The sequence below is a fragment of the Urtica dioica genome, chromosome 8 (genome assembly GCF_054948205.1).
Source record: "Urtica dioica subsp. dioica isolate 48M chromosome 8, U.dioica_male_clone48M_v1_H2, whole genome shotgun sequence".
Lineage (NCBI taxonomy): Eukaryota > Viridiplantae > Streptophyta > Magnoliopsida > Rosales > Urticaceae > Urtica > Urtica dioica.
In genome coordinates, this window is record NC_142763.1 from 6,678,583 (window position 1) to 6,700,182 (window position 21,600).

General features: G+C 35.1%; 1 protein-coding gene, 3 long non-coding RNA genes and 4 pseudogenes across 5 annotated transcripts; 3 read left to right on the forward strand and 5 right to left on the reverse strand.

Moving 5' to 3' along the window:
* The first annotated feature begins 1,920 nt into the window (after window positions 1–1,920).
* On the forward strand, window positions 1,921–4,173 carry LOC149387674 (pentatricopeptide repeat-containing protein At5g50390, chloroplastic pseudogene; annotated as a pseudogene).
* Window positions 4,174–7,617: 3,444 nt separating this feature from the next.
* Window positions 7,618–8,346, reverse strand: LOC149387675 (uncharacterized). The gene is made up of 2 exons (XM_089622215.1): window positions 8,341–8,346; window positions 7,618–7,956 (listed from the first exon to the last, which is right to left on the reverse strand). The coding sequence occupies exons 1-2, from the start codon at window positions 8,344–8,346 to the stop codon at window positions 7,618–7,620; spliced, it is 345 nt and encodes a 114-aa protein (XP_089478341.1).
* Window positions 8,347–8,475: 129 nt separating this feature from the next.
* Window positions 8,476–10,907, reverse strand: LOC149387676 (uncharacterized). The gene is made up of 2 exons (XR_016300622.1): window positions 10,803–10,907; window positions 8,476–8,617 (listed from the first exon to the last, which is right to left on the reverse strand). It is a non-coding gene; the product is annotated as an uncharacterized LOC149387676 (long non-coding RNA).
* A 1,591-nt stretch (window positions 10,908–12,498) lies between these two features.
* On the reverse strand, window positions 12,499–13,417 carry LOC149387677 (protein RADIALIS-like 5 pseudogene; annotated as a pseudogene). Its single transcript, XR_016300761.1, has 2 exons — window positions 13,178–13,417; window positions 12,499–12,722 (listed from the first exon to the last, which is right to left on the reverse strand). The product of XR_016300761.1 is annotated as a protein RADIALIS-like 5 pseudogene (transcript).
* Window positions 13,418–14,392: 975 nt separating this feature from the next.
* LOC149387678 (transcription factor RADIALIS pseudogene) lies at window positions 14,393–14,631 on the reverse strand (annotated as a pseudogene).
* A 220-nt stretch (window positions 14,632–14,851) lies between these two features.
* LOC149387679 (uncharacterized) lies at window positions 14,852–16,457 on the reverse strand. The gene is made up of 2 exons (XR_016300523.1): window positions 16,266–16,457; window positions 14,852–15,205 (listed from the first exon to the last, which is right to left on the reverse strand). It is a non-coding gene; the product is annotated as an uncharacterized LOC149387679 (long non-coding RNA).
* On the forward strand, window positions 15,290–17,234 carry LOC149387680 (uncharacterized). The gene is made up of 3 exons (XR_016300524.1): window positions 15,290–15,386; window positions 15,626–15,726; window positions 16,767–17,234. It is a non-coding gene; the product is annotated as an uncharacterized LOC149387680 (long non-coding RNA).
* A 3,296-nt stretch (window positions 17,235–20,530) lies between these two features.
* LOC149387681 (uncharacterized) lies at window positions 20,531–21,430 on the forward strand (annotated as a pseudogene).
* Window positions 21,431–21,600: the final 170 nt, after the last annotated feature.

Consider the following 21,600-nt stretch of genomic DNA (forward strand, 5'->3'; position numbering starts at 1 on the left):
ATACAACTTCTCGTTGCTCATTTCTCGCCACGTGGTATGTACACGCGTATATACGAAATCAAAATATTTTCTTCTTCAAGGTAACAGTACATGATATGATAATAAAATAATATTTTGAACCAAATACATAATAAGACAATACAATAAAATTAACCGTCATATTAATGGAATATGTTATTAAATTATACATTTTTTAAGAAGCTTCAGTATGTCTTGGGTGATTAATTTACTTTAGGCCTATACCTATACATTATAGAATAAAGTTAATAAAATTCTTAATAAAATGAAATTTTGGCTAAAATTTTAAATGAAACTAGATAATTAGCTAGTTGTAATAAATTCTTCGTCATTTTATTAAGATATTATAAGAATATTTTTTTAAAATATATTAGGAATAATTATTAGAAAAATTCTTGATATATTTCTTTAATTTTCTATGGCACGTTGAATTTAAATATTAGAATACGAATAATCCAAATAAGGGTACTAAATAATGTCGCATATAATACAAATTCTATAATGCTTCAATACAAGTAACTTGAATTTAAAAAATAAATTTACATTACTAATAATCTAACAATAAAAATGCTAAATATATATGATAAAATATTAGAAAAATGTACGGGCGCCCTCGAACAAAACAGTCATAAAGTCGTCTCGTATTTAGTCTTCAAATTTTTTTATTTTTTTAGTGAATCCGTTGAAAATCCTCTTTGGTGTATTCTTCGGCCACACCAATTTTGGCATTCACCTATGGGATCTAGGGAGACACCGTCTTATGAGTTTATAGACATGTCCATATTGCACAATTCTAGCTAGGGAAATAAAGATTTTGGGCTGAGATGGACTATTATTTCAGAAGGAGATTTGGATTGGGTTCGAAAGAATTTTGAAAGAAAATATATACCGTGTTGAGTCGTAGTTTTAGACGGATGAGCTATAGATCAGCATAAGGGTTTAGAAAGTCACAATTGAAACCCCGAACGATATTGGTCCCGTTTGGCATAACTTTGTTTAAAAAAAAAAGTGTTTTTAATTTTTTTCAAAAATTGATAAGTTGTTTGGTAAACTATTTATAAAACAGTTGTTGGTAACAAAAACTGATTTAGCGTTTGGTAAAATAAATATATTATAGTTAAAAGACTAAAATAGACATGATTTTAATAATTCAATAATAATTATTAATATGTTTATATATATATATATGAATAATATTTTGTACGTGGATATTACAGTAATTTATATACCAAACTTAAAAACATTTTTTCTAAAAGTTAAGAATTCTAGCTTTTTCATCTCATGTACAAAATTTAAAATCGTTTTTGAAGTTTTTTGTAAAAACAGTTTTGTCAAACACTAGATAAGCAGTTTAGTTTTTTCTAAAAAACGGAGCTTTTTAATATGAAACAACCTAGATAGGAACCGAACTGTCGTCTCATGATTCTAAACCCAGCTCACGTACCACTTGAATCGGCGAACAACCGATAGCCAATGTTAAAGTAGCAGAGGCATGAGATAAGGGCGAGGCTATAGTGATGAAGTGAGTGTCTAGCTCAATATCTCTCTCTTTGACTTTTTCTACTTATACTGTAGCATTTCACATTTCTCGAGTTGCAGAGAAATTCATTACGAAATATAAAAGATAACTTCTCACTCTTATATGGTTTATTTTAACAGAAAACGGGGCAAAACATCACTGAAAAATATGTAATGGGCGCGAGTTCCCCGCACCAATAGCAAAGTCATGCCAGACACAATTTCTTGTGCAGATAATTGTTACGAGTTTAAAGGTAAAGTCTAATATTGTATTGTGATCAATTGTGATTTGTGAGGAACATATAGGTGTTAGACTCGTCAGGTTATCATTGGTTGGTGTCTAATAATCCTATTTGACAAAGAAGTCTTGAAGTATTACGTACTCTCCGAAGCAAATCTCCGAACGAAACTCGCTCTGATCTTTCTTCTCTGCGTGTGTTTCCAAAGCTACGATCTCATCTCTATAGCCATGGAAATCTCGCTCGGATCTCGAACCGCCACAATTTCTTGCGTCTTCGGTTTTTCTTCCTCCGATACTCGGTCCTTCGAGCGCCGGAGATCTCTGATATCGCCGCCGAAGGCTGTGGCTCCCCGCGCAAAGTGCTCTCTCCAGCCACGCCCGGAGGCGAAACGTTTCGCGGTGGACGTTGGCGAGAGGAAAAAAACGGCATCGATCGAGGAGCCGAAGGTGGCTACGAGGTCGATGAGTGGGATTTGCGATGAGATAGAGAAGCTTGTTTCGGGGAAGAGATACGAAGAAGCACTCGAGCTTTTCGGGGTTTTGGAGATCGCTGGCTGTAATGGAATCCGGACCAGTACTCTCGATTCACTGGTATGGGCTTGCATCGGATTGAACTCCGTTAGAGGAGTGAAAAATCTCTCTGAATTCGTTTCCAGGACTGGCCTTGAATTGGATTTGCACATGAGGAAGAGGTTTCTTTATATGCACGTGAGGTGCGGGATGATGATCGACGCACGCAAACTGTTCGAGGAATTGCCCGAGTGGGACTTGGTCTCATCCACCATGATGATCGCGGGCCTCGTGGATTCGAGGCACTTTGCCGAGGCGATCAGTCTGTTCCTCGTGATCCACGAGAAATTCTCCGAGATCGGAGCCCACACATTCACCCCCGTGATCCGAGCCTGCTCGGGCCTCGGAATCGTGACGATCGGACGGCAGATTCACGCCTGCGCGGTCAAGTCCAACGTGGTGGCCAACGCCTTCGTGGTCTGCGCTCTGATCAACATGTACAGCAAGTGCAACTCCATTAAAGAAGCTCGGCTCGTGTTCTCCAGGATGGCGGAGAAGACAACGGTGGCTTGGAACTTGATCATCGCAGCGAACGCCCGCCACGGACACACCGAGGAAGCCCTGAGTTCGTACTACGAGATGAGAGACTCGGGCGTTAAAATCAACCATTTCACGTTCCCCGTAGTCATCATGATCTGCTCGAGGCTCGCCTCGCTGGCGCACGGCAAGCAAGCCCACGCCGACCTCGTGAGCCACGGCTACGGATTCGACCTCGTCGCCAACACCGCGCTCATCGACTTCTACGGAAAGTGGGGCAGCGCCGAGGACGCCCGCAACGTGTTCGACAAAATGCTGCTCAAGGACGTGATCACGTGGAACGCGATGATCGCCGCGTACGGAAACCACGGGCTCGGGAGCGAGGCCATCGAGCTCTTCGAGAGGATGACGAGGGAGACTATCCCCGACCACTTCACGTTCCTCGCGGTCCTCTCGGCTTGTTCCTACTCGGGCCTCTCCAATCAAGGCTGGGCGATCTTCGAGTCGATGAGCAGAGACCACAAGGTCAAGCCTCGGGCGATGCACTACGCGTGCATGATCGAGCTGCTCGGGAGAGAAGGCTGGTTGGAAGAAGCCCACGAGATGATACTGAAAGCCCCGTTCGAGCCCACGGTCAACATGTGGGCCGCGCTTCTCACCGCTTGCCGGGTCCGCGGGGATTTGGAGCTCGGGAGAATCGCCGCCGAGAAGATCTACGGAATGGAGCCGGAATTGCTCAACGGCTATCTAGTCCTCTTGAACATATACAAGGCCACAGGAAAGGCAAAGGAAGCTTCTTCCGTGATTCGGACCCTGAAAAGGAAGGGTCTGAGGATTTTCCCGGCGTGCACTTGGATAGAGGTGAAGAAACAGGCTCACGTGTTTCGGTCTGGAGACAAGACCCATGCGGAAACCGAAAAAATCTACCGGAAACTCGAGGAACTGACGGCCGAGATCACAGAGCTCGGGTACGTCCCCGAGCGAGGCTCTGTGCTCGACGAACGCGAAGAACGGTCGTCACATCAGAGCGAGAAACTCGCGATCTCGTTCGGGATCATCAGTACTTCCGACTGGATGCCGCTGCAGGTCGTGCAGGGCCATCGGGTCAGCGGCGATTGCCACTCCGCGATCAAGTTGATCGCTTTGGTCGCCGGGAGAGAAATCGTTCTCAGGGACGCTAGTAGGTTTCACCATTTCAAAGATGGAGGTTGTTCTTGTGGAGATTATTGGTAATTTCTTTCAACAATTATACTACACCTTGTTTCATTTTACTTCTATTCTTCAGTTAGTATCATAAAGATGGGAATTGCTCTTGTGGAGATTATTGGTGACTTTCTTGTCTTTTCTTTTTCAAGTACACAACTTCAATGTTAAGATTGTCCATTTAATCATAGCTCAATAATAAATAAAAGGGTTATTAAGTTATATAGCCACACGGATATAGTGGATTGAGATATAGCCCAGCTTTGGTTAATTTTTTGTAAATAGCAAAGTAAACTTATTAACAGATTAATAAAAGACTTATTTAACACAGTCAAACATATATTTTAGGTAGTTAATAAGCTGCCACGTATGCAAGTTGATTATTTACAAAGTATTTACCAAAGGTTGGCTAATTTACAATTCCTATAGTTTAGGTGGCTTACGTAACCAATTTTTTGTAAATAAAAATTGGCCTACTCTTGTTATTCAGTTGTGAGTAATTTTTATTTATTCTTTTATTGAGAGGTGATTTGAGACTTGCATGTAATCATCCTCATCGGCTTCAATCTTTGCTGAGCACATTTCCTCTCTTTTCTTGCCTCGCTTTCCACTTTTCCACTGTGTCTTTCCATTCCTCATTGGACTCATTGCCATAACCTTCTCTCTCTCCCTCAAATTCCTTACCAGCAACTACACATTCCAATCACAGCAACGCAATTAATTGAATATATATATATATATATATATATATATATATATATATTTCTGATGTCGTTTAGGAAATCCAATTACCACTTCCTCCAACAGAGAAAGCGTGAACATTGGGCTGCCATTGCTGATTACTGTTATTATTGTTATGGTTGTCTCCACCGTCCTGTAAAATAAATAATTATTTATAATTGCCCTGAAAATGTCTTCAAATAGATCTTCCGGAAAATAATATTTTTTTTTACCGAGTCGTTGGCAAGAGGATTCTGATCTGAGTGATCAAGCTGAAGATGGTTCTTAACTGGAAACTCGTCGTCAAAGCTTCTCCATCGAATTCGTCTTCATCGTCTGTGGCGCTTATAATGAGTGTTGCACTGAGGACAACACTAGTTTCCGTCGCTGCGCTCGTAGTCGTAGCACGGCCGGCACACCGGAAACTTGCACACGTGGCACGCCGAGAACACCTCTCCGTTCTCGTTGCACCCGATCTCGTCACACACAGCAAGTGCTCTTCGACAAAGCTTGTCGTGTCGGAGGCCGATTCTGCAAAAAAAAAAAATTAGAAAAAAAAAACAAATAATTGACTGCGTAGCCATCTTAAACACTAGCAATTTTTTTTTTAGCCAACCTTTCGTTAATATGCTGTAAATAGCCATATTGCTTACGTGGCTGCTTATTAATTAAATTAGGTTTACACTTTTGCCCTTATTTAATTCGCAGAAACCGAATAGATAAGTTTTCAAATTTGAAATTTGAAATTTCCTGCAGATTTTGAAAATTAATAGCCCATTTATTGTTATGTTTTTGGAAGTTTTTAGCGTTGACTTTAGGTAATTAGTATCTATTTTCGTGACAATTTATTTGGATAAACTCTGTAAATATATTCTTCATTTATTGATATTATTTTGTCTTCCATATATTCATAATTTCCAGAATTTTCGTGCTCAAAATATTTCCAAAATTTTTTTCAGTTTATTTACTCGAATATACTGTAAATATGCTTTGTATTTACAGTGAATATACTGTAAATATGTTTTGTATTTACAATGAATATACTGTAAATATGCTTTGTATTTACACGAATATACTGTAAATATGTTTTCTATTTACACGAACATACTGTTTATGTTAGCAACAATAAATAAATAAAAAAACTGTTCTTCGCGGTGTCCATGATTCCGATCGGGACCTTGGACGCAGATCGCGGAGAGGAGGACGAAGTGACGCTTGACGGCGGTGGTGACGTGGTGGTGGTCGTGATTAGAAGTGGTGGCGGCGGCCCGGAAGACTTCTATAAATCATCAAACAATTCTCAGAATCCAAAAAGCCCCAATTTCAAATACATAAACCCCAATTCTCATTTTCCGGTCAAAATCAAATCATAACCACCAAATGCAGCAATTCACAAACCAAATCTAACCTCTATTTGAAGATTTACGCTCGGAATAAGAAAAAACCCAATCTTGAACCCTAATTTTAAAACTCATTTTGGAGAAGAAGATTTCTCACCTTGATGGCTGTGAAATCAACTCTCCGGTGCTCTCTGCGTCGTTTCCCGGTGTCTCCTCTCGGTCCGACATCCTCGACGGCTCGTGGCTGTCCTCATCTTCTCGGCTGGAACACGCGCGGGTGGTGCTCGGTCTCGGCCATTGATGGCGCGCAAGGAATGAAAAAGAAGATAGGAGAAGGAGATTAATAACATTAATGACCAAATATTGAGCTGATTATATTAATAACGCTGATAATGACATTAATGACATTAATGACCAAATATTGAGCTGATTATATTAATAACGCTGATACAAAATGAAGGGCAGTCCCGTCCTATTTTGGCTGTAAATAAACCCACATGGCTATTTACCATTAATTAACAAAATGTTGGCTAAAAATAAATTGCTTATTTTCAGGAGGCTATTTAGCTTAATTACCCTACTGTGAGTTGGGAAGTCGTGAGTTTGATTCTAAGAGACGTTAGTGATTTGGTACGAGATCAAAAATGGGTTTGTTTTCTACTTTAATATATATATTTTTTTGGTGTTGCTTAGGTTCAAAGGAAGCATGCTAGATTATATTTTATGATTAACAAAATACATCCTTTGTACCGAGTTGTCACATACCCCCCTCTCATTTATTCACTACCAGTATTAAATCCCACCAAATTAGTCCGAATCTACAATTTTCCAAATATCTTTATAAGCTATGGAAGTTAGAGATCACACGGTCTCGCTTGTCATCTTCAGCGGAAAAAAAAATGTGGTGTATACCGTCCCAATTTCCGTAAAAAATAATCAAGATGATTGAATCCACGTGTTACTTCCTTGCAGTAAAATTGAATAACCTAAGCTTGAAGTTTGGTTGTCACTTCATTTTATTGCCTCTGGCCGTGTATGATTTAAGCTTCGCGTTTGGTCATCAATCGCGTTGTGTTTTTTTTTGGTAAGATGGGAAATTTTAGATCTTTAAATATTACCCAGTCTCAATCACACACAATCCTGCCGAATTTTCTTCGACAATCACAACACAACACGCAATACAATCCGTAAAGGAATTAGCCGGTAAGATATTACAAGTAAACATCCAAGGGATAATAGAGAGAACACAACAGTAATCTCAAGGTTATGTAGTGGACGGCACTGTATTATTATAATTTAGACCCGAGAACAGTCGATTCCTTGCAGATAACACGGCAATGGAGCCAGATAATTCCCAGAGCCCTAAATACGAGTATTAAGAATAGAGTGTGGCAAAACTTGTTTAATGATAGCTCCAACTGCAATAATTGACAAGTTTCAAAAGCTCTTCTTCCAATCTACGGCTACTCGATATTACTATTGATGTATTGTCAGTTTCAATTCTAATGCGAAGTTGACCTGCGAGTCGGCTTATTCGGTTGTTCTCGGACGCTTTGTTGGTTGAGAACCGGCTTCGCACGAGTCTGGCTCGTGTTTCTCAGCTTCCTCTTGATGCCCGTTGATCTTATCAGAACCTTCTCGCGGTGTAGTTTTGTTATCGTTTTCACTTTTCCCGTGGTTGGTTTTGGAGGTCTCTGGGTCACCCTTTTCAGGGGAATCTCGAATTGGGTCGGAAGGTGCGGCAGAAGGGTTCTCAAAAGCTGAGGATGAAGCCTTTATCTTGTCCATACCTGATTTGCATTGCTTCTCGAACATCATTTGAAGGTATCTCCCTTGTTCTTCTATTCTCAATTGCAGGTTTCTTTGTATCTGCACAAGACATATATGTATATCAACATTTACAGTGTTACAACGTGCCCACAAAGGAGAGTGGCAGAATCAAGTTCAATTTTTTTGTATTGTGATCAATTGTGAGGAACATATAGGTGTTAGACTCATCAGGTTATCATTGGTTGGCGTCTAATAATCCTATTTGACAAAGAAGTCTGAAGTATTATGAGCTTTCATCTCAAAACTAAACAGCAGAGTAACCCTTGACCTTTATAAAATCTGTAAGTTATCATTCAGTTTCAATAAATAATGCTAACAAGAAGTAACACATGACACTACTGCGAACTATGGTTTGGACGACACACTTTGGATGATAGTTCTTAAAAAATGTCGTCCAAGCCTCCTCGCCACGGCTCAAATTACGCTCATTGCCGCTAGGAGCATGTTGTACAACAATTTATTTAAAATGTCCAAGCTTTTGTAATTTGGCCGTGGCGGGAATCACTCTCACCGCGGAGACGAATATATTGTATGGCCGTTTTTTTTATCTGTCTCACATAGTTGTCTCTGTACGATAGTTTAATGTAGCTGCCGTACATTCCCGTTGCGGCTAGAACTAGATAGGTCGCGGCGACGAGAACTTTGATTGACAGTGTTCAAAAACTGTTGTACGAATTCGTACTTTGTACAACAGTACAACCTCTGTTGTCAATGGTGCCCACAAGAAGAGTTGTAATCCTTATATTGTAAATTTGATGTAATAAAGTCTCATGAAGACTCTTGCTTGTAATTGCTTATTCATTAATAAAAAGTTGAAACATTCATTCATTCTTCCTTGTCTGTTTGAAGTTTTATGATAAAACATTAGTCTTTAGTCTATAAACAAACTAAACAACTTACGAAGAGACAAATGTAGATTTGTATGAACAAACTCTTCGTAGTTTGCTTAAAACGATATATTCGCAATCTAAGGGTCAAAGGACTATTGACCTCAGTACGATTGTTAGAAGAATCTATGATGTCTGGTTGTGAGACATTGAGAGTTGGAGACTCTATAGTTCTTCTAGGTATCTTCCGAAGGTACTGAATTGACCAGTGCATTTCTAGAGACAAGATAAGAACAAACCATTTAACCTCTTATGTCTCGAAGTCACTACGTATGAATTGCATCGTGCTTACCTTAATCCTGAAATGAGACATGCCATTTCACACCTTACGTATTCTCATTTGAGAAAGTCAGAGTTCGAACTCACTATGTGATTCCGAACAAGGCCTATTGGTGAAGTACTAAGTTGTGAGAATGTCATGAGTAACTTTGTGAAGTTCTCATAGATATGGAATTCATGTACAAGATTGCTGAAATGCAATGTATATCACCTCATGCTTTGTTCCTTGGAGTGTGAATAAATGAACTGGCCAGTGTCCAAATTGAGTCCTGACTCTTTTGGATGAAACAATGTGACTTGTTAGCTCCTCGTCAATACATTGTTTCTAACTTATTCACAAGCGACAAAGGAGTTGAGGAAATAACAGCTAGAAGGGTAAAATGGTAATTTTGTAAATCCCGACTAGCTGATGATATTCATGAAGGGTAAACACTGATAATATTATGTGGATCCACTCATTACAATTAGGTTGAATTCTTGAGTAGAAAATAAATTCATTTGAACCGAGAGATTTTCAGTGTCAACTCTTTAGTGGAGTCAGTTGACATTAAGCTAAACTTGGAAAAGGTTTGTGAACTTTTGAGTCCAAGTATTTAGCTCAAGCTTTGTTCATTTGGATCCATGAGGTCACTGTCACGAATCACATCGAGTAGGAATAGTTAAACTGGAAGCTAAGTCAAAACAAGAACGAAAATTGTCAAAAGGGTATTTTTGTCTTTTGAGACATAGGATGAAATGAATGTCAATAAATTTGTTTGACATGGTCATTTGATGACTCAATAACACTCGGCCATGACTTGATCATTGGGCCTTGTGGATTAATTTCATTTCATAAGAATTTTATTGAAAAAATTTAATGGGCTTTTCTCATGTTGTCATGAACAAATGAAGAAGCTTCTAGAAGCTCCTTCTAGAGACATGTTGGGCGCCCAAATACCCAAGAGAAAGAGAGAATATTTTGTGCATAAATGTATCATGATACTTTCCAAAAGAAAAAGAGGAAATAAATTTCCCACACATGTATTAAGGGAATCGACCAAGTAGACAAAAGGCAAGGCAAGGAACAAAAAAGGAAACAAATCCAAGCCTTCTAGAAGGCTGCCTTGGCCGTGTGGAATAAGAGGGTAATGGGCAATATTTGCTCATGAATATGTGATATTCTATAGAAGAGGAAACTACCTTATTGAAGGTAAGACCTCTCCTATAAATAGGAGCATCATTCCACACATTTCATTCATCCAAGTTTAAGAGATTTGATAGACTCTCTCTCTAGAACTTGGCCGAACTCATCTCTCTCTCTCTCTAGTTAATTTTCGATTTTTGGTTTGGCACCTAGGTCCTCATTTGACCTAGTGTTTAGCTCTGCGACTTCAAGACTCGTTCTTAAGTCGTAGTGTTTAAAAGTGCCCAAACACTAATTCCTTTTCTCTCGAGTGATTTAGTGATAGAAACTGTCGTGGTTGCTCGAGTTGCCGAGGAAGGAAGAGAGACGTGCTGCGAGGGGAGACGAACGTTGCAACCTTTTTCCAAAAGCTTCTCAATGTTCAAGCGTCTAAAAAGGTTAGTAAACTTCTATGCTCATATTAGTTTTTATTTACATGTGCTTGCTCTTTGTCTAGGTTAGTAAAAACTGTTTTACTTGAAAAAGAAAATTTTTAAAATTCCGCCGCTTAACGAAGCATTAAACTTTTTCTTAAACCCCAGATCAATTCCAACAACCTTGAGGTGGTTGAAACTCGTGCGATTCTCCACGACATTCACACATGTCACAAGGTTTGTTAGACGCCATTATCGGAGTCTGATTCTCAAGGTATATGATCTACAAACTTCAACGATGGGTATAATACGACTCTGATAGAGTTGATTTTTAATGATATTTTGTTGCTTGTAATAACTTATGCAGAGTCTAAATTTCTCATGGCTCTAGTACTATTCAAGAAGTTATCCACAATCTTATTAAAGTTGGTTAGCTCGTTGATTCCAACAAGGTTTGGTGACACGAGATTTCTAATTCTATCTGGTTGAGGCGGAAACTATTAATTAGTGAGAAGCATTGACGCTGGTTCTTCTGCAGAGAATATCTTATTGAAATTGCTCAAACAAATTTTGATGAAGCTATTTCCTATAAAAATAAATATAAATAAAGATTAATAAGCGAAATTTCTTTCATAATTGAACAAGTAAATAAATGCATCGGTAATTATTATTTCTAAATTAGAATATTCAAAGGATGAGCATTTTTGGATTAATTCTATACGATGCTTATAATATAATTAAATAACATTGGAAAATCCAAACAGTTAATAGATATCATTGAATGAATGGGCATATTATGATAGATAAGTTATGGCATCAACCAACTAAAGGAGTTTAATATAGCATTATTCTACTACGTTGCCATATTGACATGTCACAAAATTTATCAACTAGCATATGGAAAAATATAATTTTTTTCTCAAATACTAATTGACTTGAAGAATTAGTACTTAGTTCTCGTAACAACCCAAAAAAAGGGAATTGCATTTACAGATATGCCTTGTATCGTTTCATTGTACCAAGAGATGCTTTGAACAAGTTGGTAGTTCAATTTTATTTATTTATTTTTTCGTTTTGTGCTATTTATGAGAACTTTTTTACCATGTTAAACAAAATAGATTGATCATTGACCTTATAAAAAAAACAGTGTGCTATGTAAAACAAAAAATAAAACTAATAAATTATCACTAATGGTACAACTCTTTTTGGATATTTGAAGAGTGACCTAATTAATATTAATGTCGATATTTGGGGAGTGCGTATAAAATCTAATCTAAAATTGGATATATTAAAAAAAAATTACACATTCTGTAATAAATATTTTTGACTTATTGAAGATTTATATAAATGGTGGAATTTTGAGGGGGAACGAATCCTAATAATTTGAGTAATATTTATATGGATAACTTTTTAAAATTGGCTTATACATAGTAAATTGTTTTTCTAAGGTGAATGCAGATTGCAAAATATGAGGTTGAGGGACATCGAATGTAAAATTTATCTGACCTTTCTATTAAAAGAACATTATTACTTTATGTTTAGGGGAAAAAAATCCTATTTATCCTCTAAGTTGTGCATCTATTTGTGTGTCTTTTGAGCATACTGTTTATTACTTAAGTCTCCATAAAAATAGTTATTTAGTAACTCAAATACATCCTTTCGGTTAGGTCAGAGATCTCTCGGTTTCGCTTCATATATCTTTTTTCTTCTTCTGCTTTTTGAGCTGCGGTTTCTGTTTGGCTGTTTCGTATGATATATTTTTCGAAGATTTTACATTGCTGATTCAGTATTTGGATCAGAAATGTGACACGCTGATATGAGAGAGAGAGAGAGAGAGAGAGAGAGAGAGAGAGAGAGAGAGAGAGAGAAGGCGAGAGACTACTGATTATAACAGAATGATCTCATAATGAAATCTTACATTGGAAAATACGAGATTGCAGAACAAAAAGCTAGGGAGACAGAGATAATCAAGAAAGAAATAGAAACACCAATTACGAAACGAACTAAACATGCATAGCTAGAAATTACGAAATAAAACGAAAAATTAGATTATTCTTCGATCATATTTAATCCGATACGTGGTTGAGCTTGAGGTTTCTAATCCTGCAATGGAAAACAATAAAATAATAAGTACGTGAAGCCACGAAATTAGTGGTTTGTAAATAGATTCCGGTAATTAATTAAATACATGAAACGAAAAAAAAAAGATAAAAAATAAAATAAAAACGCTCGCTTCAGTTAGTTATTGTATATATCAAATAAGGATGTGTTTTCCAGGAACTAATAAGAGTAAACACGAATGCATTTTTGAATAGATTTTTAAATTTATTTTTAGGAAGGCTGTTTCTTTTTGTTAACAGATTCTTATCGGTATATAAGTGAGAAGCCAGTGCTGATTGAGCCATTAGTAAGCTTTAGATTTGGGAAACACTATCGTGGGACAAAAATCTGGGCTTTGTTATGTAGATGGGAAAAAGTAGTTGTAAATGGTTTGACTAGAAAAAAGAAAAAAGAAAAATAAAGAGAACTCTTATATTTGACTACTATGCATGGTATACCTCTTTTTACCACGCACCGGTGGTCTTGTACTTTGGGAGCGGAATTTGGTTGGACTCGATAAGCTTAATATCTTCGACGACGAGCTCATAGTGCACCTTAACCTCATCGGCAGTTTTCCCGCCAACGGCTCTTGCAACCTTGACCCAACGGTCAGGGGTTTCCTTGTCGAACAAGGCAAGAGCACGCTCGAAGACCTTGTTTTGCTTGTCGGTCCATGACGGCATTGTGGAGGAAGCCATATGTGCTTTGAGCTTGTGAGAGATGGGAAGAAGATAATAAGAACGGGAATAGTGAAAAGGAAAAAAGAGTTTCAAAGAGGATATTAGAACTTTGTCTAAGTGTGAGTGATGGTTTGAATGAAAAATAAAAGAATGCAAGGCTTGCTTTTTATAAGGGGAAAAGAGTGAGGAGTGAGGAGTGAGGTGGGATGTGGCTAGTTGTCACGGATGTGCCTTGTTAAATTTTTATGACATTTGAAAAAAAAAATGTCGGCAAAAATGCTCAAAGTTTGCTGTAATCGATATTTATACTCATTTTTTTTCTTAGGCAAAAATACCCGATGTTACAAATTTAGTTACGTATAAATACTTTTGCCATTAAAATTTATGTTTGAACTTAACGGTGCAAGTAGTTACGGCGCTACTAAATAATAACATGTGATATTTTTGTAAAAAAAAAATTAGTATATAAGTAGTGTTTGGTCTAAACATTTAATATTTTTGCCGCCATTACTAGTTCATTGTCTCCTTATTAGGAACCACAAATTTTGACGAAGCTATTTTCTATAAAAAATAAATATAAATAAAGATTAATAAGCGAAATTTCTTTAATAATTGAACAAGTATTTAAAATGTATCGGTAATTATTATTTTTAAATAGAATATTCAAAGGATGAGCATTTTTGGATAAACTCTAAACGATGCTTGTAACATAATTAAATAACATCGGAAAATCCAAACGGTTAATAAATATCATTAAATGAATGGGCATATTATGATAAATAAGTTATGGCATCAACCAACTATAGGAGTTAGTGCTTTAGCCATTAGTAAGCTTTGGATTTGGGAAGCACTATCGTGGGACAAAAATTTGGGCTTGTTATTTAGATGGGAAAAAGTAGTTGTAAATGGTTTGACTAGAAAAAAAAAAAAAAAAAAAAAAAAAAAAGAAGAGAGAACTCTTATATTTGACTACCATGCATGGTATACCTCTTTTTACCACCCACCGGTGGTCTTGTATTTTGGGAGCGGAATTTGGTTGGACTCGATAAACTTAATATCTTCGACGAGGAGCTCACAATGCACCTTACCTTAACCTCATCGGCAGTTTTTCCGCCAACGGCTCTTGCAACCTTGACCCAACGGTCAGGGGTTTCCTTGTCGAACAAGGCAAGAGCACGCTCGAAGGCCTTGTTTTGCTTGTCGGTCCATGACGGCATTGTGGAGGAAGCCATTTGTGAGAGATGGGAAGATATATATATATATATATATATATATATATATATATATAAAGGAAAGCGCACGATTCCTGTTCAAGCAGACTGTAAAAACTGTTACGGAATTTTCTGAAATTACGAAAATACCCTTTAACTTACCATAATTACAAAAATGCCACTGAACGGATCTAACTTCTAATCTAGATTATTCCGGATCTAACTTCTAATCTAGACGGAATTCTCTGAAATTACGAAAATACCCTTTAATGATACCATAATTACAAAATTGCCACTAAACGGGTGTAACTTCTGATCTAGATTATTCCGGATCTAACTTCTAATCTAGACTATTCCGGATAATTGTCATATAGAAAATGTCTGGAAAATACAACTATAAATATGAGATGGTTCAACAAATCTACACAGTTTATCATAAAATCTTCAACCTTCACTTCTCATCCATTTCCTTCCTTCAACACACATAATCAAAACTTAGCCAGTAACCTCTTCATCTGGGTAAGTTTATTAAATCTCAGCTGTCTTTTTTTTCTTTTTCGAATGTCCAGTCGTGTTCGTATCTTTTACTTCATCCCTGTTGGCAGCAAAAAAAAAAAACAAACAAACAAACAAAAACAAAACTTATGAATATCTCTTCATATTTATTTTCACAGGTTATTTGTTTTTGACGGATCATAGCTTTTAAGAGCAACTGAAGTGTGGCAGAAAATACAAAAACCAGAGAAATTGAACTTAGTCATCATCTATACATCAAGGTAAGTGTCTTTGTTATTAATTACCTTTGTTCATTTTTCAGACTCTTTGGCTTTGTTCTTTTTTTTTTTTTTGATAAAAATTCATTCTATGTCAAAATTGTAACCTGAAAAAAGATACCGAAAAAAAGACAAGCTCAAAGTGAAGAAATTTATTTTTTGCTTCATCCCTGTTGGCAGCAAAAAAAAAAACAAAAACAAAAACAAAAGTTATGACTGTCTCTTCATATTTATTTTCACAGGTTCTTTGTTTTTGTCGGATCATAGCTTTTAAGAGCAACCGAAGTGTGCCAGAAAATACAAAAACCAGAGAAATTGAACTTAGTCATCATCTATACACAAGGTATGTGTCTTTGTTACTAATTACCTTTGTTCATTTTTCAGCCTCTTTGGATTTGTTCTTTTTTTTCGATAAAAATTCATAACATAAATCTAAACGTAGTAGGAACTGAATCAAAAGACAAATCAAAGAACACAAAATTTGCACAAAAGCAGAGTCAAAAGATAAAAACAAAACAAACAAAAATCATGCTGATAGCGAAAACCAGAAGAAAAAAAAGCTTCAAAACTCATTTTACCACAACCAAAAACGAGAAAAGAAAACAAAAATAAATCTGAACCGAACTACTAAGTACAAATCATAAAAAACCAACCAAACAATTTATCACTAATTTAATAATAAATCACCGTTAAATCCAGAAACGGGTTACAACCCTAAATTTTACTAAACTAATAAATACAAATCTGAGGAAACCAGCCAAACATATAACCAAAGTTCATTATGATTTTAACAATAAATCACTATCAACTCAGAAGATGTGTAGAACCCTAAAATTTGTTCTTTAAAGAATAAAGAAAGGAATAATTACTTTGAAGATTTACCTTATTACAATCGCCGTAGATTCTACCAGGCCATCGTCTTCTTTCTATCTTGCCATTTCTTCTTTCTTCATCTGAAATCTAAAAGAAAAAAAAAAACGAAACCAAAAAGGAAAGGCAACGAGAGAAGTGCGAAAACGCAAGGAAAAAAAAAACAGAGAGGACAATCTAGAGGAAGAAAAACTTAACCTTTCCAATACACGGAAAGCTTATCCATCGCCAATAAAAAAAATGAAACGGGAAAAAACTTAACCTAATCGGAGAGAGAGAGAGCGAGAGAAACAGAACATTCGAGATTCGTAATCCTCCAATTTTTTTTCCTTCGTTCTTCATTTCGATCTCCTATTTCTCTCTCTCTCTCTCTCTCTCTCTCTCTCTCTCTCTCTCTTTTCTGTTAAGCGGCGGAAGCAAATGAAAGTTATGAAACCCTTGCACACAAATATAAGTCACGCATAAGTTGGGTTACATTTGATCTTTATTTACATAGACAATTTATTTTCCCAGGGAGATGACAAAAAGAAAACGACAATATTTTAAAAATCCTTCGGATATTATTTCTCAAGGAAGCTCATCATCTCCATTTGAATTTATAAGTGAAGAAATACTTTTGAGGAGGAATGTACCACCTATTAAACCGCAGGAATTGCAAACAAGTTTGATAATCAAGGTATGGCATGTTACCCGTCCATGGAATTATTGACCTTTGATTCTAAAAATTATGATAAGTACTACACAAAACTTTATGTAAAAGTATAATATTACATATAATTAAAAATTAACTAGCACATTTTTTTAAATGAACAGAATCAGAGTTGTCTATCGAAGAATATTATCTTGATATCGGTGATCGCTCATATTCATGCCAACATTGCGGTGCTTTATTCTGGAAACTTGAATCCATAGGTAGAAAAAAAGTTTCACAGTTTAATTTATGCTGCAAAGATGGTAAGATCAAAATTCTTTTACAAAAAGACCCTCCAAAATTATTAGAAAATTTATTTCAATATGGGGGGGGACCTGTTAGTACATTTTTCCGTAAAAATATAAGAATGTTTAATTCTATGTTTGCATTTACATCATTTGGAGGAAAAATAGATACTAGCACCACAAACTCTGATGGACCATATATTTTCAAAATTAGTGGTCAAGTACATCATATAATTGGCTCACTTCTACCGATGGATAATAACTCTCCCAAATATGCTCAGTTATATATATACGATACTGATGATGAATTGCAAAATCGAGTTTCTATTTTCGATCATGATGATGAGGATAAATGTAGGGTGTCGTATATTACAGAAGAACTCATGCAAATGTTTGACGAACACAATAAATTAGTTCAATTATTCCGATTAATAAGAGACAAATACAAAATCGATGATATTTCATCAATGAAATTAAGACTTATTGGACGAAGATCAAATGACGGTCCATAATATGAATTGCTAACATCTAGAGACATAGGTGGTCTAATAGTTGGAGGTATTGGTGATAGTGAGTATAGTCGCGACATAATTGTTGATTGTAAAACTAATGGATTACAAAGAATAACGAAATTACACCCATCTTATATGGCTTTGCAATATCCTATTCTTTTTCCATATGGAGAAGATGGACACATATCAAATCGAAATCTGTGTAATAAAAATGACAACAATGAGTCGAGACGAAAAAAAATTTCAATGAGAGAGTATTATTGTTATCAACTACAAGAACGAACACATGAAAAAAATTTAATACTGAAGTCCGGAAGGTTGTTTCAACAATATGTTGTCGATGCATATGCATGTGTTGAAGAAGAACGACTAGATTATGTCAAGCGAAATCAAAAGACTTTAAGATCATAAATATATCAAGAAATTGTTGATGCAATCACAAAGGAGATACAAACGCTGAAGGAATAGGAAAACGAATAATTTTACCATCCAGTCATACTGGAAGTCCCAGGTACATGATTCAAAACTATCAAGATGCAATGGCAATATGTAGGCATTATGGAAATCCTGATTTATTTATAACATTTACGTGCAATCCAAAATGACCTGAAATAAAGCGAGCTCTCGAAAAAAATAAAAGGTCAACATTCTGAAGATCGACCTGATTTAATTAGTAGAATTTTTGAGATGAAATTAGAACAAATGCTAAATTTTATTAAAAATAAGAAGATATTTGGCGTCGTAATAGCAGGTTAGTATTTTTTATTTTAATTTTTTTAATTTGAATAATAAATTTCAAATTTTAATATTTTATTAATTTGATATACATCATTCCAGATTTATACGTTGTGGAATTTTAAAAAAGAGGCCTTCCGCATGCCCACTTCTTATTTTGGTTAGATACATCAAATAAATTAACCGAACCATCAAAAATTGACAAACTAATTTCTGCTGAAATACCTGATCCAATACATAATCCAATGGAATATAATGTTGTAGCAGAATTTATGATGCATGGCCCATGTGGGATTGCGAAACCAAATGCTTCATGTATGAAAACATCAAACTTTTCAAAAAAAATTCCCAAACAATTTATATTTGAAACAATGGTTGAGGATAATGGGATTGTTCAATATAAACGAAGAGATACAAATATTACCGTACAAAGACATGGAATCAAATTAGATAACAGATTGGTAGTACCTTATAATATAGAATTATGTCTTAAATTTCAAGCTCATATAAATGTTGAGGTATGCTCTCAATCAATGCTAATTAAATATTTATTCAAGTATTTAACTAAAGGCCCTGATAGAGTTCGAGCTGTGATTGAAGAAAATGTTGTTGTTGATAATACTGGAAATATAAATTATCGAGAAGTCGATGAAGTAAAAGCATATTTAAATTGTCGATATTTAACAGCATATGAATGTATTTGGAGATTATTTGAGTATCCAATACATCATCGAAATCCAGCTGTACAAAGACTATGTGTTCATTTACCGTCAATGCAAAATATTACATTCAAATCGAATGATAAGCTTAAAAATATTATTAATAGACCTGGAATTACGCAAACAATGTTCACTGAATGGATGGAAATGAATAAACGCGATCCAGAAGCTAGAAAACTTAAATATTATGAATTTCCAAAAAAATATGTATGGAAATCAGATGATAAAAATTGGTCTCCTCGATGTACTGGGCACACCATTGGTCGGACTTTTTATATACATCCAAGTTCAGGAGAATTATATTACCTAAAGCTATTGTTAAATCATAAAAAAGGAGATACTAGCTTTGAGGAATTATGTACCGTTAATAAACATATTATAATCCAACGAATCAAGTTGCATGTTATGCACTAGGAATATTAGGTGATGATAAAGAATGGGAAGAATGTATAATCGAAACTTCGTTTTTCTCTTCCTCTTCACAAATTCGAAACTTATTTGTTATCCTATTATTATTTTGCAATGTTAGAGATCCAAATGCTTTATTTGAAAAATGTTGGAAACTAATGACTGATGATGTAGTATACAAATTAAGAAAATTGTTTCATAGTTCAAATTTCCGAATTCCTGAAACAGAATTAAAGAATTTTGTTCTATACGAACTAGAAAATCTTCTTAACCTTAATTCGTCAAACCTATTACATTTCAATTTGCCTATTCCGACTAGATCAATTGTTGATGATTTAAACAATAGATTTATGAGAGAAGAACTAAACTATGATGTAAATGTATTAAAAAAAGAAAATGAAATATTAGTAAAAAATTTGAATCCTCAACAAAAATATATTTACGATGAAATTTTGAAAGCTTATTATGAAAAAAATAATAACACTTTTTTCATTTATGGACATGGAGGGACAGGAAAAACATATTTGTGGAATGCAATCATAACAAAAATAAGATCAAATAATGAAATTGTTTTAGCTGTTGCGTCTTCGGGAATAGCTACACTATTGCTACCTAAAGGAAGAACAGCTCATTCAAGATTTCGAATTCCTTTGTCGATAGATAAATTTTCTACATGTCACATAAAAAAGGTACTCAATTATGTGCTTTAATCGAAAAAACTTCAATTATTTTATGGGATGAAGCACCAATGACTAATAAATATTGTTTTGAAGCGTTAGACAAAACATTACAAGATCTAAAAAATAATATGAACCAACCTTTTGGAGGCATGACGATTGTACTCGGCGGTGATTTTAGACAGATTTTACCAATTATAACAAATGGATCAAAAGAAGACATTATTGATGCAACAATTACTAATTCCTATTTATGGTCACATTTTCGTGTTTTACAATTATCAGAAAATATGAGATTAAAACGTAATAACATCACTGAAGTTGAAAGACAAAGTATTGAATATTTTTCGAATTGGATATTAGATGTCGGAAATGGAACCGTTGAAGGAATTAAAGATCATGAAAATGAAGACGCTACATGGATTAAAATACCATATCAATTTATAATTACTTATGAATCAAATCCCATTCAAGCTATTTCATCGTTAATATATGATGACTTTTTAAATAATTACAATGACATAAACTATTTTAAAGAAAGAGCTATCATATGTCCAACAAATAAAACAGTAGATGATATCAACGACCACATACTTTCTTTGGTCCCACAACAACTTAAGTCTTATTTTAGTTATGATAGTATATTACCATGTACTGACAACATAAATGAGCTGAACGTTTTGTATCCATAAGAATTTTTTAACACTCTTAATTTTAATGGAATTCCACCTCATGAATTACATCTCAAAATTGGTACTCCTATTATGTTGTTAAGAAATTTAAATCAATCTACTGGTCTATGCAATGGAACCATATTAATTATAACACAATTAACAGATAAAATAATTGAAGGTCGAATTATAAATTCAGATAATTATGATGAAAAAGTATATATTCCACATATTGAAATGACCGTTCACGAACCAAAATGGCCTTTTACTTTTAAAAGAAGACAATTTCCAGTTAAAATATGTTATGCGATGACGATAAATAAAAGCCAAGGTCAATATTTGAAAAAAATTGGTTTGTTTTTGGATTCTGACATTTTTACGCATGGACAATTATATGTTGCACTGTCAAGAACAACGTCACCAAATGGATTGCATATATTGATAACTGATGCAGTAAAAAAATACGAAAATCATGTAAAGAATATTGTTTATAAAGAAATTTTACATAGTTTAATTTAACATTTAATTACAAATTCACTATTAAAAGAACTATAAGTCTTATGATTAATAATTTGCAAAATATGGATGAATCATGATATTCGTAGATGAAAAAGGTAAGTAAAAATTCGTCTAGATATGTAAAAAAAAAAAAAAAAAAATTACATTGACATGCTGCAATATTATATTTT